The 17,931-nt window shown below is 43.7% G+C and overlaps 1 protein-coding gene across 1 annotated transcript in view; it reads left to right on the top strand.

Moving 5' to 3' along the window:
• Positions 1 to 17,931, top strand: part of CNTNAP2 (contactin associated protein 2) — a 1,334,251-nt gene that overhangs the window by 997,151 nt on the left and 319,169 nt on the right. Inside the window, exon 14 of the mRNA XM_045005260.1 lies at positions 15,074 to 15,130. Coding sequence (XP_044861195.1) covers positions 15,074 to 15,130 — 57 coding nt within the window. The remainder of the gene's footprint in view (positions 1 to 15,073; positions 15,131 to 17,931) is intronic.

Below are 17,931 nucleotides of genomic sequence, written 5' to 3'. Positions count from 1 at the left end.
TGCCTTTTTCCAATCGTCCGGGACCTCCCCCGATCGCCTAGAATTTTCAAAGATAAAGGCCAGTGGCTCTGCAATCACATCAGCCAACTCCCTCAGCACCTTTGGATGCATTAGATCTGGACCCATGGACTTGTGCATGTCCAGCTTTTCTAAACAGTCCTTAACCTGTTCTTTCACCACTGAAGGTTGCTCACCTCCTCCCCATACTGTATTGCCCAGTGCAGCAGTCTGGGAGATGACCTGTGAAGACTAAGGCAAAAAAAGCATTGAGTACTTCAGCTTTTTCCACATCATCTGTCACTATGTTGCCTCCCCCATTCAATAAGGGTCCCACACTTTCCCTGACCACTTTCTTGTTGCTAACATACCTGTAGAAACCCTTATTGTTATCCTTCACATCCTTTGCTAGCTGCAACTCCAATTGTGCCTTGGCTTTCCTGATTACATCACTGCATGCTCTAGCAATATTTTTATACTCCTCCCTAGTCATCTGTCCAAATTTCCCCTTCTTGTAAGCTTCCTTTTTGAGTTTAAGCTCACCGAAGATTTCACTGTTAAGCCAAGCTGGTCGCCTACCATATTTGCTATTCTTTCTGCACATTGGGATGGTTTGTTCCTGTGCCCTCAATAAGGCTTCTTTAAAATAGGACCAGTTCTCCTGGACTGCTTGCCCCCTCATAATAGCCTCCCAGGGGATCCTGCCCATCAGTTCCCTAAGGGAGTCAAAGTCTGCTTTTCTGAAGTCCGGGGTCCATATTTTGCTACTCTCCTTTCTTCCTTTTGTCAGGATCCTTAACTCAACCATCTCATGGTCACTAGGTTGCCACCCACTCCTACTTCCCCTACCAATTCTTCCCTGTCTGTAAGCAGCAGGTCAAGAGGAGCACAGCCCCTAGTTGGTTCCTCCAGCACTTGTACCAGGAAGTTGTCCCCAACACTCTCCAAAAACTTCCTGGATTGTATGTGTACTGCTGTATTGCTCTCCCAGCAGATGTCAGGGTGATTGAAGTCCCCAATTAGAACCAGGGCCTGTGATCTGGAAACTTCAGTTAGTTGTCTGAAGAAAGCCTCATCTACCTCACCCTTCTGATCCGGTGGTCTAGAGCACACGCCCACCATGACATCACTCTTGTTGCTTTCACCTCTAAACTTAACCCTGAATTTCAAAGATCAAGTGACATCACACCGGTAAATTATAAGTTCTTTTGCATTAACCCTGAAATCCATTTATTATGCTGTTGTAGGACCATTACTTATATAAAGTTAAGAGACCTATTTGATAATAAATAGAAATGACAGTTTCTTAGGGCCTAAATCATTTTAAAAAAATCCCATTTTAATGTGAATACATCTCACAGGAAATAGCTGTCTTGAGCTACTTAGCATGACTCTTAGGTCAAATCATATTTTCTCACATTCCCCAGAACACAGCAGTATTTTACCAACATGGTCCTGTGTGCAATTCTGATGATTTACAATGGACTTTATTCACAGATGGCTAGAGACAAGTAATGATTTATAATCAAGGATTTTTAAAACGAAGGTCCTAGAAGACAGGATAATATGGACAGCCCATCAGAAGCAAAACTTGACAGCCCCAAAGCAAAAAGAAAGTTTTCCAAGGAGCAAAAAATCAGTTTTGGAAAATTGCCTTTCTCAGTTTGATAACTGGGATTGAATTCCAAAACTGAAGAGTTTGATGAGTACCAAGATGTGCTAAGGAAAACTGGCACCAGCTGCTCCACTATAAACATTTATTATTATTAATTACATGTTGTTGTTTTATAATCAACCATAACAGTTATTTAATGCCATTGTCTTTTTTTTTTAAAGGCCAGGATGTTCAAAAACTGACCTTTGAAGTTATCCTATTTTTTTTTTAAATCTTTGCCATGCTAAAACTATAGGAATGGCATCATGGATTATACACAAGCCTCATGAAGAGAGTTGCTAAGCACCTGAAAGTCACTTGGAAATCAATGGTAGTTGCAGATGATAAGCAGCAGTCATGACCATCATCGTAGTTTGGGACATGTAACCCCAGAAATATGGGTGTCAATCCTGTACAGGGCTAATAGCTACCATTTTCAAAAGTTAGGAGCCTAAAGTTAGTCTTCTAAACCCACATCAAGACACCTAAATAAGTGACCTGATTTTCAAAAGTGCTGAGCACCTGCTAAATTCAGTGGGAGCTACTGGGTTTTCAGCATTTTTGAAAATGAGGACATTTAATTAGATTCCTAAATATGGATTTAGGAGTTTGACTTTAATACCTTAGGTTTTTAAAATCATCACTAAGTACTTTACTATGGTTTAATAGAGATGTGGGGCTGGGAAGGAACCTTGAGAGGTCACTAGTTTACTCCCTCACCCATGGTGAGGCAGGACCAAGTATACTTAGACTGTTTCTGACAGGTGTTTGTCCAACCTGTTCTTTAAAACCTCCAGTGATGGGCATTCCGCAACCTCCCTTGGTAACCTATACTTGGCAATACTGAACTATCCTCCTTATAAAAGCTATTAAAATATCTGAAGACTGTTACCAAATTCCCCCATTACTTGTCTTTTCTCAAGAATATACATGCTTAGGTTTTTAACCTTTCCTCATAGGCCAGGTTTTCCAAAACATTTATCACTTCTGTTATTCTTGTCTTGACTGTCTCCAGTTTGTCCACATCTTTCTTAAAGTGTAGCACCCAAAACTAGACACAGTACCGCAGCTGAAGCCTCGTGGATGGACAATTACCTCCTCTGTCTTTCACTCCTGTTAATACCCCCCAGAATGGCATTAGTCTTTTTCACAACTGAATGACATTATTGGCTCATGTAATCCCCCAGAACCCTTTCAGCAGTACTGCTGCGTAGCTAGCTTTTCCATATTGTACTTGTGCATTTGATTTCCCCCTCCTAAGTGTAGTATTTTGCACTTTTCTTTACTGAATTTCATCTTGAAACCATGTATGTTTATGGTAGTGTAGATGAACCTTAGGTACATATGCCCAAACTGCCCAACAGCAGAAATTTTTTGCTACTGAATGTGAGTCATTCTGTCCTTGTGAGCTACCTGAGGAGTAAATAATGTGGTAGAGTGTGTTACACAATTCTTCCCCTCCTAAAGGTCTGAAATTTCAGAAGGAAGTATCGGGGGGAGGGGCGCTAATCAGTATTTAACATGAGATCAGCACCATTCCAACATGGTTGGAGAGACGTGAGAGTATGAGAGTATGTGTGTTTACTGAGTGAACAGGGAATAGTGGTGGGGAAAAAGAATATCGTGCCAGATGAGTGTTTGTTGAAAAAGGAGAAGTGAACCAGCAGGTTGAGAAGACACAGGCAGACAAAGTGAGGAAAGAATATGGGAAAACAGAATTGATACTAGCATTGAAAAGAGAGGTAGTGAAAGAGACAGAGGGTGATGGGGAAGATGGAGTGGATCTATACATTGCTCTCAGCAATTGCTATGGTTGAGGTAGGAGTAGCATCCCATCTGCCACTTTCTAACTCAGAAAGGTCATATCAAGTTAAAGTGGAGTGTATAAAGCTTGGCAGGAAAAGTCTACCATTGAAGGCAGCAAAATAAGATGAGTACTTGTTGCCATTCCCAATATAACATGTGAAATGGTTGTGGCCTTCATTTTATGATGCAACGAAATAAAAATATTAAAAAAGATTAGAGTCGGTCAAAAAAGGGGGGCATTTTCCACAACTTTTCACACACAAAAAATCTTTTTTTTTTTTTTTGGCCTATGTTAAATGTCTAAACTCACATGTTTATAGCGGGTCAAAAAGTCGGAAAGTTTTGCAGAACTTTTTTTTAAAAGTGACCCTCTTTTTGGTCAGAACACTTCAAAACTCAATTTTTTTTGAGCCGCCCAATAAAAGATTCCATCACTGCTGCTCTTCCATCTGCTGTGTTGAAAATACTCTTTAACACTCCACTGTGAAAGCAGGACATACCTGCTACATATAACGCTAAGACATACCTGTCACGTAAGAGACAGATTCATTGGCGGTGACACAAGGCAGGTATAAATTAACCCTCCCAGTTCTAGCTGCCCTCCCAAAGATGAGGAAATGTCGTATTTATCTAGGGCACCTCTGGGCAAAGGCTGTTGAACTTTTTGTTAGTCTCCTTACCTATAACCTCTCCCCAGGCAGCCCTGCCCACTTGTTAGGGTTATTCTGTCCCCACCCTTATTCCTTCTAAAATAGAAGAAGTGTCAGTGTTGTCCTCACCTCAGTAGTCCTGCACCTGGATTTAGTCTGGCAGAAGTTGGCATGAACCTGGCATAGGCCCTGGCACTGTAAAAATTACTTGATTGTGTTCTTGTAGTGCTCACAAATATGATCTAGCGTGACCTTCATTTCTTGGTGTTGGCACCTCTGAGAACTGGACACACAGAATAGTGCCAGCTAATGCCTCACCAACACCACTTCCAGTAGCACCTGATTATTTTCCAAGAACTGGCCTGACCAAAACTTTCTTTGCTTACACAGACAAAATTTCCAGGCTGACTCTGAGCTATATAACAAAAGTACAGTGTTTCCTCAGGAAAAAATGGGAAAGGGGGTGTAAGTTGTAATTTGTGAAGGGCACTCAGAAGACAGATATATCCACATGTAGTATAAACACACATTCTTCACAAAGAGCATAGCTGCGAGTGCTGGTTATTAACAACACATTAGTAGTAAGGTTTTTCCAGTCTATATAATAAGTAATTAGCCAGCCACATTAGACAATAATGAGGGCTAGTAATCACATTTTTATCAGTTAAATTAGACTGGACTCATTTTAAAACAACATTTAATGCAAGAGACTTAATGAATATGCAGAGGGTGACAAGTTCCTTATGCACAAAAATAAATGTACTCTGCAAAACCAAGATAATTACTGTATCTTGGCTGTTATGTATGAACTTTTATAATGCAACTCTTCCCCCTCCCCCGCTCAAGTTGTGACAATACTCTTTGTATTCCTGAAAGACTAAGTTTGCTAGGCAGGATGAAGTAAAGCACTGATCTGGTTTGCTAATGCACAGTATCTTTGATCTATCCTTTTTCCGTTATCTCTGAGAAGCCTGACTAAAGAATGAATGAATAAATAAATAAATAATGCGTTTTAATAAGAGCATAAAGGGCAAAGTGTGCCTCTCCTTCGGTGTGTGGAATTGGATGTGGTTGTGCAAAGGGACCGATTTCTGTAAGCATTTAGGGACTGGCCACTGAAAGTAATGTTATAAACCAGGGGTCGGCAACATTTCAGAAGCGGTGTACCAAGTCTTCATTTATTCACTCTAATTTAAGGTTTAGTGTGCCAGTAATATATTTTAACGTTTTTAGAAGGTCTCTTTCTATAAGTCTATAATATATAACTAAACTATTGTTGTATGTAAAGTAAATAAGGTTTTTAAAATATTTAAGAAGTTTAATTTAAAATTAAATTAAAATGCAGAGCCCCCCGGACCGGTGGCCAGGACCCGGGCAGTATGAGTGCCTCTGAAAATCAGCTTGCGTGCCACCTTCGGCATGCGTGCCATAGGTTGCCTACCCCATTATAAACAGTAGTTTTCATTGGGATAATCCTCTTGCCTTGAAACTGCTTGTGAAGTGCCCCCGCAGCTAATCATTATTGCACTGTACTGTTCAGTCTTTTCCATTAGAAACAAGTGATCCACAGGACTGACTGGAATTGAAATGAATGGAATCACTTCTTAAAATATTGCCATTCTCTAGACTGCCAGATGAATGATTAGAATATATGAGAAAGTGTATGTAACAGAAATCTCCAATGGGTTAAAGAAATCCAATATGCCTGATTATAGTGGTATGTTTATCCTAGCACCTTGCCTATCAAAGAATGCAAAAATTCTTTACAAGTTGAAATGCAGATAAACAAAAAAATCACTCATAGCTTGGTGGTTTGAGCATTGGCCTGCTAAACCCAGGATTGTGAGTTCAATCCTTGAGGGGTCCACTTAGGGATCTGGGGCAAAAATCAGTAATTGGTCCTGCTAGTGAAGGCAGGGGGCTGGACTGGATGACTTTTCAAGGTCCCTTCCAGTTCTAAGAGATTGGTATATCTCCAATTATTATTATTACTGAAATGTAGCTTCCACTGGTGAGAAATGTAGCATCCATTTAACAGGATACAGCAATGTACCTAGAAATTTACAGCAGGAAATGAAGTACCTTTTCTAGTTGTAATTAAAGAGGAATTCAGCCCCACACAACATAATTCCCTGAGATGAAATTTAGTGAGGACACTAGGATTAACATCATATCTTTTCAGTAAAAAGCTGTATGCACAGTACTAGCACATCAGGATGCTGATCCTGATGAGGCCTCTGTGTGCTATCGTTATATAAATATTTAAAATAATAAGATAAGGACAATGTCCTTAATGATTGGAAGTTGTCACTCAGTTTTCCATCTTCTCTGAAAAACAGCATCTCCAGTAACGAAGTTTCCTCTCAAACTATGCTTTTTATGTGCCATGCACTAATTTTTTATTGACTCAACTGGAATAGTGCCACCAATTGCCTCAACAATACCACATCCTGCAACAACTAGTTATTTTCCAAGGACTGTCCTGACCAAACATTATTTGCTTATGAGACTGTTAGCACCAAAGAGGTGCTATAGCTAGAGATAAAATTATGCTATATGCTTGTTCTCACACCATCATTGGTAAGACTATTACAGGGCTAGCTGCACCTTGATCCCCCTTCTGGTATCTCTGAGTGGTATCCAGGGGCGGTTTATGTATTTTGCCACCCCAAGCACGGCAGGCAGTCAGCTTTCGGCGATGTGCCTGTGAGAGGTCCACCGGTCCCGCGCCTTCGGCGTACCCACTGAATTGCCGCCGAAACCATGGGACCCTGTAATCGATCGCGCCGGGGCTCGACCCTCCTGAGGGCAGGAGGGGAGCCACACCGACTCACTCCACGTCTTCTGTGGAACCGGCTGAACAATAGTCAACAGTGTTAGGAAGCTCAGACCCTCTGGTGCGGGGCTGAGCAACAAGGCAGTACACTAAGCTCAGGCCCTTTGGGGCAGGGCTGAGCAGCAAACAGTACAATAAGCTCAGGCCCTTAGTTGCAGGGGCTGAGCAGCAAACAATATACCCGTATTGTTCCGAGTATAGGCCGCTCCTGATTATAAGCCGCACCCTTAAAGTTTGGTGCTATTTTAAAAAAATTAAATTTTTAACTTTTTTTAACTTAAAATATGTGGCGGGAGCCGGACGGCCAGAGCCAGGTAGCTGGCCGGCCAGAGTAGGGCAGCCGGGAAGGGATGCGGGGCCGGGGCCTGAGCCGGGCGGCGGGGGACGGGCGATGCGGCGCCGGGCGGTGGGGGACGCGTGGCCAGGGCCGGCGCCGGGTGGCGCGAGGCCAGGCAGGGCCGCCCAGAGAATTCCGGGGGCCCGGGGTCTTCGGCGGGGCGGGGGGGCCTTCCATTCTGGGACCTGCCGCCGAAGTGTCCCGAAGACCTGCCGCGGGGCGCCCCCGCCGCCGAATTACTGCCGAAGCGGGACCCGCCACTGAAGTGCAGCCCGGTCTTCGGCGGTAATTCGGCGGCGGGAGGCCCCGCCGCGGGTCTTCTGGGCACTTCGGTGGCGGGTCCTGGAATGGAAGGGCCCCCCGCCGCCAAATTACCGCCGAAGACTGGGCTGAACTTCGGCAGCGGGTCCTGCTTGGGCGGTAACTCGCCAGTGGGGGGTCCTTCCGCCCTGGAGCGGAAGGACCCCCCCCCCGCAGGCGAAGACCAGGAGCAGAAGAAGCTCCTGCGCCCGGCCCCGCAAGAGTTTTCCGGGCCCCCCGGAACGAGTGAAGGACACCGCTCCGGGGGCCCCGAAAAATTGCCCCCTTACCCCCCCCCCACGGCCCTGAGGCCGGGGCCTGCGGAGGCGGGTACACGGGGCTGGAGCCGGGTGGCGGGGGAGGCGGGGACGCAGCCGGGGTGGAGCCGGGCGGCAGGGGAGGCGGGGACGTGGCCGGCGGAGGCAGGTACGTGGGCCTGGGGCCGGAGCGGGGCGGGGACGCGCCCGGGGCTGGAGTCGGGCGGCGCGAGGCCAGGGCCGGTGGAGGCGGGTACGCGGGGCCGGGGCCGGGCGACGGGGGAGGCGGGGACACTGCTGGGGCAGCCCAGAGCGCTCTGATTCCCCGCCGCGGCTGGGATTGAAAGCGCTCTGGGCTGCCCGCCGCGGCGGGGAGCCCAGAGCGCGCTGAGTCCCCGCCGCGGGGGGGAGTGAAAGCGCGCTGGGCTCCCCGCCGCGGCGGGCAGCCCAGAGCGCTCTGATTCCCCGCCGCGGCTGGGATTGAAAGCGCTCTGGGCTGCCCGCCGCGGCGGGGAGCCCAGAGCGCTCTGATTCCCCGCCGCGGCTGGGATTGAAAGCGCTCTGGGCTCCCCGCCGCGGCGGGCAGCCCAGAGCGCTCTGATTCCCGGCCACGGCTGGGATTGAAAGCGCTCTGGGCTCCCCGCCGCGGCGGGCAGCCCAGAGCGCTCTGATTCCCCGCCGCGGCTGGGATTTGAAGTATTTTTATTGTTTTTTTTTCCAAGTTCCTGATTATAGGCCGCACCCCTAATTTAAAGACTTAAATTAGGGGGAAAAAGTGCGGCCTATACTCAGGACAATACGGTATAAGGAGCTCACGCCCTTTGTGGCAGGGGCTGAGCAGCAGACAGTATATAAGGAGCTCAGGCCCTTTGTGGCAGGGGCTGAGCAGTAAACAGTACAGGAAGCTCAGGCCCTTGGTTGCAGGGGCTGAGCAGCAAACAGTACAGGAAGCTCAGGTTCTTGGTTGCAGGGGGCTGAGCAGCAAACAGTACAGGAAGCTCAGGTCCTTGGTTGCAGGGGCTGAGCAGCAAACAAACAGTTTAAAGAGCTCAGGCCCTTTGTGGCAGGGGCTGAGCAGCAAACCGTACAGAAAGCTCAGGTCCCTCGACCGGAGCGGTGGGTTGAGGGGGAAGACTGCCACCCACGAGTGGGGTGGCAGGGGAGACACAGGCCACCCACTCCACTGTGTCCCAGCCCAGGGCCCTGGCAGCGGCGGTCACCGCTGCTGGTCAGTGGGGTCCTGACCGCAACACACTGACATCGGCACTTCGGTGCCTGCAGCCTGACAGGGGTCGGCTACCCCCGGGCTACTTTCCATTTCCCCCTTAGGGCCTACCTCGTCAGTTGCACTGGGTCCAGGCCAGTCAATAAGCATAGGCTCCTCGGGACCAGGGCTTGGTGGCAGGTCCAGCAGCTCCTCGGGGAAGTCTGGCCAGGCCTGCTCAGGCGGCTCCTCCGGGTAACAGCAGGGGCGGGGAAGCTCCGGTGGCTCCTCTTCGTAGGGGAGGTGCGGGGGAGTTCCAGCGGCTGCCCCCAGTACCTGTCACGGGGAAGCTCCGGCGGCTCCTCATCGTAGTGGGCGCGGGGAAGCTCCGACCAGTCAGGACAGCTGCCTCGGGTCCTGGAGGGTTCCCAGTCAGGAGCTCCCGCCGGCACGTCTGCTGCCGGCGGTGGCTGGGCTCTGACTGAGCTCTGGTGGCCGGCTTTTCTACTTCCTGTCCCGCCCCTTGACTTCCGGGGGGCGGGGACTGGTGGTGGTGGCTCCGCCCACTTGGGTGTCTGCAAGGGCGCTCCCTCCTCAGGGCAGGAGGGGAGCCACACTGACTCACTACAGACCCGCAGACCTCCTGCAGGCGCACCACCGAAAGCCGCCTGCCTGCTGCCCTCACAGCGACCAGCAGACCGCCCCCTGCAGCTTGTCGCCCCAGGCACATGCTTGGTGCACTGCTGCCTGGAGCCACCCCTGGTGGTATCCCCTGATGGTAACCTAGGCAAGCCTAACTACTTCAAACTTCCCCAGAAGATGCCTGTGCATCAGTCTGCTTTTCCCTGAACAACTACTCCCTTCTTTTGAGAGAGGAGAGACCTTTTAAAATCTGTCAGAGTTCTTTTGTTCTTCTGGTGAAAACCAGTTTTGTCCTTCTGGTGAAAACCAGTTTTGTAGTGTGGCTGGAGAAGAGGCAAAGATATCAAAGCTAATCGTTCTGGTGTTGTCCTGTGACAACACTCAGGTGTTTGCTGACAAGGGACTTAGCTTGAGCTGCACTTTTCCTTTCTGCCTGTTTTTCCTGACAGCTCCCCTTAAACTGAACCAATATAATCATACAGGAAACATCCCAATAACGAGCTCAACATAAAGTATTTATCAATTATTACAAAACACCTCCGCCACAAAGTATTCCAAAATAAGTATGTACTGCGCCTGTACTGGTGTCATCAAGTATTGCCTCTGAATGGTGGTATCCAGATTACATAGCACTGCAGTGACAGTCTTCGAAGCATTGTGTGCTGCAGGCCAAAACAATTAAGTCAAATCAAGGTCAGTTGTCAGATGTAAAGGTAGGCAAAGGCAGGTGTTTTTAATATTCTGCAGTATAGCTTGGGCTCTAACCATAGTAGATCTAAGCATCAAGCTAATTTCCCTTGATTCCTTTGACATGATGTCTCAGAACTAATTTAAGCCAAGTTTTCACAAGTTTCAAGGACAGCATTAATTCACTTGCCTCTATAATGCTACTAAGACTTTTTTCCCCCAAGAATATCCTAATGCTTTTAATAAATACAGAATTCAATGTTACTAAAATTTACTGCGTAATCCATTCTTAATTTAACTCTGACCCAATCACCTCCTTCTTTTTAGTAACTACATATCACTGACAGCACATAAATCTTTGGCATGCAACTATTTTTATGAAGAAATGTCTTGCTTTAAAATGTCTTGGAACTGAATTTCTTCTCGCTTCCTCTGATGTCATTCTTGTTTAAACTGCATTGGCCTAGGTCTGCCTGGACAGCTGAGGTGTGGTCTGTGAGAGAGAAGGGAGAATTTTTCCACTTACCTTTCTCCCAATCCTGTGGTTCAGTACCTGGCTTAAATTAAATATCACTATATTCACTTACTCCTAGTTCTCCGTGGCCCCAAAGTGCGTTCCTGGTAGATGGGAGTCACTGAGAATAAGGATGCATCATTTCAGCCACTCGTATTCCCTGTACCAGTGATTCCCAAACTTGTTTTGCTGCTTGTGCAGGGAAAGCCCCTGGCAGGCCAGGCCGGTTTGTTTACCTGCCGCGTCCGCAGGTTCAGCCGATCGCAGCTCCCAGTGGCCATAGTTCGCTGCTCCAAACCAATGGGAGCTCCCTCAGCCCGCGCCACTTCCAGCAGCTCTCATTGGCCTGGAGTAGCGAACCGTGGCCACTGGAAGCCGCGATCGGCTGAACTTGCGGACGCAGCAGGTAAAAAAACGGGCCCGGCCTGCCAGAGATTTTCTTTGCACAAGCGGCGGAACAAGTTTGGGAACCACTGCCCTATACTCGTGGCTTGGGGGAGAGCATTATGATGCCCAAATACTCCCCTAGACAAGATGAATCCCCTGACTTCTATCTATAAGCTTTACAGCTGCAATGGGAGCCAGGATTGGGCCTTTTAACTTCAGCATAGTTACTAGAGATGGTTGGAACATTTTCTCCTAAATGAAATTTTGGCAAACTAATGTCATTGAAATGTATTGGTTTCCAATGCAGAACAAAAACAGAATTTGAAATTTCAAAATTGGCCATGGAACAAAATTTTCATCCTCCCGTCAGCTCCGATAGTTACTCCAGCGAGAGCCGAAGTGAGTCCGTTATCTGTACTCTAAGACTCATACATAACTGTTTCATCTATTCATATGAACAAATTACACTCTTCTCTTTTGTTCTGTTTCCATATATGAGACTCATTATCTCTTTATTAGACAGTGGTAACATCTCTCTAGTTAGAGGCCTCTTGTAGGCCCTGCATGTCCTAAGGTCCGGTTGTCCTTATTGAAGTCAGTGAGAATTGAAGCCACTCAATGCCTGACTTGGTTGGGCTCTACATTTTCAACTAAAATATCAGCTTGATTTTGAAACATACATCACACCAGGTTCCTCAGAACTAATCCTTTCTGCTTGAAATTCTTCCTGCCTGAGGAGGTATTTGTTTGCACTTGTTTGTACAAGTGTGGGGTTTTGCATTTCATATGGACAAGTATCTGAGTAATAGGTGGTATGTAACTTTCTGGAAACTCTTTATGTAATTTGGAGCATTATATCTCCCAGAACAGCCTCGTCAACACACTCCAGATTTTACTTCACCTAGGACTAGTTCCTTTGCATGGTCGTCAGGTTTGGTGGTTCATTTTGGGGACGTTCACTACAAAAGAATATTTGACATTTGAAAATTATTCCTGATCCCTGGCTGGGATGCCTGTGGAGTTTGGAGAGTTGCTGTGGCCAGGACTCCACAGGAGCTGAGCTGCAGTTAGAGTATCTGTCTGAAATAGATTCTAAGCACTGCAGGATTGGAGTTTCTCACAGTGCTCCTGGGAGTTGAGCTTCCTGAGTAGCACTTCTTGGTGCTCCTCCTCTCCTCTTGCTTACTATAATAAATAGATTATAAACATGCACTGTTTATATATTGGTTAATTAATTGTTATTGATTTATAGGCCTGAATCAGTAGAGTTACATGTGAACCTATAAGCTTTGGAGTGAGAATATTGGCCTAGGTCAGGCTTCTGGGGCCTGATTACCTTAAATAGATAGGGCAAGATACAGCTCCAGTTAGTTAATAATGATACATTTTAAGGCTGTCAATAATCGCAGTTAACTGAAATGAATAACTCAAAACAAATTAATTCAATTTTAAAAATAATCACAGTTGATCAAAGTGTTAATCACACTGTTAAACAATAATATAATACCAATTAAAATTTATTGTAAATATTTTTGGATGGTTTTTCTACATTTTCAAATATATTTATTTCAGTTACAACACAGAATACAAAGTGTACCGTGCTCACTTTACATTATTATTTTTGATTAAAAATATTTTCACTGTAAAAATGATAAAGAAATAGTATTATTTTCAGTTCACCTCATACAAATACTGTAGTGCAATCTCTTTATCATGAAAGTGTAACCTACAAATGTAGAATCATTTTGTGGCATAACTGTACTCAAAAACAAAACCATGTAAAACTTTAGAGCCTACAAGTCTACTCAGTCCTACTTCTTGTTCAGCCAATTGCTAAGATAAACAAATTTGTTTACGTTTACAGGAGATAATGCTGCCGGCTACTTATTTACAATGTCACCTGAAAGTGAGCACAGGCATTCACATGGCACTGTTGTAGCTGGTGTTGCAAGGTATTTACGTGCTGGATATGCTAAACATTTGTATGTCCCTTCATGCTTCACCTTGTAGATTGCTTATCTTTTTTCACATTGCAAATATCTGTAGTAAAAAATAATATAAAGTGAGCAAAGCACACTTTGTATTCTGTGTTGTAATTGAAATCAACATATTTGAAAATGTAGGAAAAACATTCAAAATATTTATAATACATTTAAATTGGTATTCTATTATTGTTTAATGGTGCAATTAAAATTGATTAATCGTGATTAATGTGTTTAATCTCATGATTAATTGTGATTATTTTTTAATCATTTGACAACCCTAATACATTTTAAATTACTAAATCTTGTCTCTAACAAATGCCATAACCTTGGTACCAAAACAGTTCTATGTATTTATTCATTCAGGGACTTCTTGTAGCAATGAGAGTTGGGGAGTGGGAAATGCATGCTGTACATGTACTTCGTAATGTCTGTCAGCTCAATAAATAGTCTTTAATAAAATATGGAAACCCACAAAAGTCATCTTTTACATTCCAAATGGCAAATCAGTGAACTGACCTGTCTAGATAATTAAATTAAAATATTTCTATTCTACTCATGCTTGCATGAAAGAAACTCTCACTTCAATTATAGTTGAAAGAAGTATTAAAAAATATGCAAGCATTAGTTCATTCCATTAAGATCAAAGAAATTCAGTAAAATAATGGGGTCTATTCATTTCTTCCCCTAGTATTCCAGAGATCTGAGTGTGCAGTCGCTGGATGCACAGAACTCCCACCTGGATAGAGGGCTTGTTCTGTGTGAGAAGCAACTACGGATTCAGCTCTAAGGAATTTAATATAGTAGCTCCACTTCAATTTTGTGCTAATGGTGGTGAAACCTATTGCAGATGACTAATTTTTGTGATTTAGTGACTGTCAGAAAATGTGATTAAAAAACCTGGACAAAAACAAAATGTACATTGCACAATTGAAAATATATTCAAAATAGTGACCTGGAAAGTAATCCAGCAGATTTTGACTATAAGACACAGTCCTACTCACTGTAACCAATAAGAGCATCAGGAGGAATTTTAGCTTATTCAAGGTGTAGGGGTAATAGGAGGTGGTGCCACTCTGCCCACTTTGGAGAGGCACAACTAGCCTATGAGAAATACTTTGTGTCTCTATGGTAGGGGAGAAATGTTGATTGCAGAAACTGGGTGTCTAATGGGTGTGCTGTGCTTTGGATCGTGGTGCACTGAGGTTTTGATGTAGTTCTTTTGTGGTGTGGTCTGTTTGGGAATTATGGAGAGGTGTGATACTTTGCCCCAAATGTTGCAGCTCTAATATGAAAAGCTGTTCTAAAAACGGCATTGTGAGCAGGGCTGGCTCCAGGCACTTGCGAAGGAAGCAGGTGCCTGGGGCAGCCAAAAGAAAGGGGTGGCAGTCCGTCCGGTATTTGGGCGGCACGGTCTGGTCTTCAGGAGCAGTTCGGTGGCTGATCAAGTGCTCCGCGTTAGTCTTCAGCGGCAATTCGGCTTTGGGTCCTTTGCTCCGTCTCTTCTATTTCGACGGGTGCTCAATCAGGTGGTGGTTTTTTTCCCCTGCCGCTTGGGGTGGCAAAAAAGCTAGAGCCGGCCCTGATTGTGAGGTTCCATATGCATTCTCTCTTGTCTCATATACCAAATGTGCTCAGTTTACAAGTAAAGAGATGTTTGGGGTTGTTTGTTTGTTTTTAACTGCCAGCCTTGCAAATTCAAACGAGGATAAAAGAGTCAAGGTAGGGTTTTACCTTTTCACACATTATCACCTATAGTAAAAGTTCTGCATGCCAAATTATGCCCTCAGTGACACCTGTTTAGCTCCATTCTTTTTCAGATTATGCCATCTGTGATACCTGTGAAGCCCAGGTGCCTTCAGTGGATTTACACAGGTGTAAGTGATTGGAATTTAGTAAACAGTATGATGCACAAAAAAAGAAGCAGAATGCAGCTCACTCATATTAGCTAGCAGAACTAAAAAGAAACTTATTTTGTCACTCAAGTCAGCACTTTGGGGATTAGCTCTGTTGAGTAAGAACATGGCATTCTTACATAAGCACTTTGCATAAGAAAAACACATTTTAAAAGCAGGCAGATGAGGGGGGAAATGTTTCAAGGAACATCTCTTATGGTGCCTCTGTGTGTCCTGAAATATACTTTACAATATAAATTTAATTCTGATTTATTATTTTTGGCTCTTCCTACCCTTCCCACTGGGAGGGATTTACTGTCTCTTTCATCTGAGGAGACTTCTATTTTTCAGTACCCAAAGGTTTGCCAGTAAGTGTGCAGCTGGGAATTTTATGTTGTTTTCTTTGTATTCTGCTGACAATTTTGGTGTTAAATATAGGTGTCAGACTGGAAAAATTCCACCAGAATTAAATAAGACATAAAATCTGTATTGGTAAGAGTCCGTTAATCTATCACCCAGAAACTTTTTGTTTATGTGATTTTCTTCTTTTATTAACTTATTTGATGTCTCTACTGACCATATTTTTTACCTTTATGAAATAACTCTAGTAATTGTGGAAGCGCTATACCTTTGTTGAACATTATATTTCCAACATATCAGTATTTCTGCAATAGCATGAAATTAGTCTGGTTTAATAACTACAGGAGGTCACATTTTAAAAATGATTTGTAAATATTAAGAATAAAATACTTTTTTTATTTGACTATTCAGTCATCCACTGGCTATTTGCAAAAATGTTTATAAATTCCAAATGTTGCAGGAATTTTTAGTATGAGAAACATTTGTTGGAAAGTTCCTACCAGTTATGCTTTGTTTGAGGTTCACTATTTATCATTCATCATTCGCTGTTTGCTATTAATCATTCTTTATTCTGTAGCTTAAAAGGTTCCCGTCACTCAGGGGTTAGAAATAGTGCCATTTAGTTCCCCACCATGAGTAATGAAAAGTCAAAATAGTTGGAAAACAGTTTATGAATAGCCCTTAAATTGAAAATTGATTATCCAGACTATTTGTTTCAAATAACAGATACATTAGTAGAATTCAGGATTGGCTTGTGAACAATTTGTGAACAGAGAAAAGAGCTAAATTCATGACTGTTGTTTATAGTGAACAATTCAACAATTTTTAAACCCAACTTTGAATATGATTATGTGTAGAGAACCCATTGTGTATCTTTTAGAAATACATAATTTTTGAAAATGTAATTTTAAATTTGTGTTTGTAATGTAATATGTTGTGTCACTGTGAATTAATGTAATAATGAATGTTGCAGCACACCTTTTAATATCCATTTCCTGCAACTAAATTATTGTCCTAGTTTACAGTTTCTTCTAGGATTGATCCTTGCTTTGGGGAATTAAATCTTGCTTCTGCAATCTTTACCTGGGAAATAATAATCTCACTGACTTTAGGGGTGAGTTTTGTCTGAATAGGGACTACAGGATAAGTCGATTAATGTAGTTCATCACTTGAATCAGATCTGCTTTATTGTTCTGTGGAAAGTACAGTATATATTCTGAGACAAATTTATTCACTTAGTCTCAATTTGCTTCTGTATATGATGGTCTTAATTCTTTAGCTATGCCAGTGTAAATCAGGAGTAAAACTATCAAAGTCAATGGGGTTACACCAGTGAAAGACCAGAATAAATGGAGTCAGAATCAAGCTCAAGGCATCCACTTCCTGAATTCAGCTTTCTCCAGATCTACTTGTGAAGCTGTAGGACATTTATGTTGCATTTATGTCCTACAGTTCTACCCGCATGTAATAATGCCTAAAACTTGCCTACCTTTTTGGCGTCCTTCAGTCCTGTTACTCTAGAGATTAATTATTCTGAGCTCTGATTGCTTTGAAGATTCAAAAGCATGCATCCTGGCACCTCAGGTGCAATACCTGAGTGGACCTCTCTTTGCTGAAATTTGAAGTGGCACAATAACCACACAGTCAGTGTTGCAAGCTAACTAGGTTTCTGAGAGCTTCAGGCATAGTTATTGTGAAGGAGGTGAGGTTTTCTTTTGACTAGCAGATAAGTAATAGAAGTTCACAGCTCAGTACTAAAATGCAGTGCATGCTGCAATCATTTCCATCTTTTCATTGACACCCGGATAGATGCAACCTGGTTTCTTAAAGGCATCGTTGATAGTCAATGTGAGTTGAGCACCTAACTTCCATAGGCCCCTTTGCAAAATCTCAGCCTCACATTATCAAATAAATAAATATGCAATACGTTTTTGGACAAAGTATCCCTAATGTGGTACTCTGTGTGTACGTAGCTTATGTTTACAGGGTCAGTGTCTGACTGCATCTGCTGTAATTTAGAGACTGCTACCGTTCCACAGTAACACCATCCTTATTTTGATTTTAATCCTTTCAAGTCCAAGGTGATTTATATATTTAGACCATGAAAGAAGAATTGCCCTGAGTATTCTAACATGGGGCAGAAGGGCTGTGTACCTCCTTTCAGTGGTATGTGTCCATATACTTTAGTTTTCTAATCACATTTTCCACATAGGCTGTGCTGGTTCTCAAATATTTTCATACTACGTATCACCTATATCTGAAATCTGAATAATATTTTGCCACAAACTTCTAACTAGGAAAATATTTTTCAAGTCTATTTTAGTGATTGAAAGATTTTTCCTTTTTTTTTAAGTAGGCCCTTTCTCTGAAGATTTCTTCTCTCTTGTTAAACTTCACTTTATCCCAATCAATACTAATGTCAG

The sequence above is a fragment of the Mauremys mutica genome, chromosome 2 (genome assembly GCF_020497125.1).
Source record: "Mauremys mutica isolate MM-2020 ecotype Southern chromosome 2, ASM2049712v1, whole genome shotgun sequence".
Lineage (NCBI taxonomy): Eukaryota > Metazoa > Chordata > Testudines > Geoemydidae > Mauremys > Mauremys mutica.
This window is presented reverse-complemented; position numbering and strand designations above follow the sequence as displayed.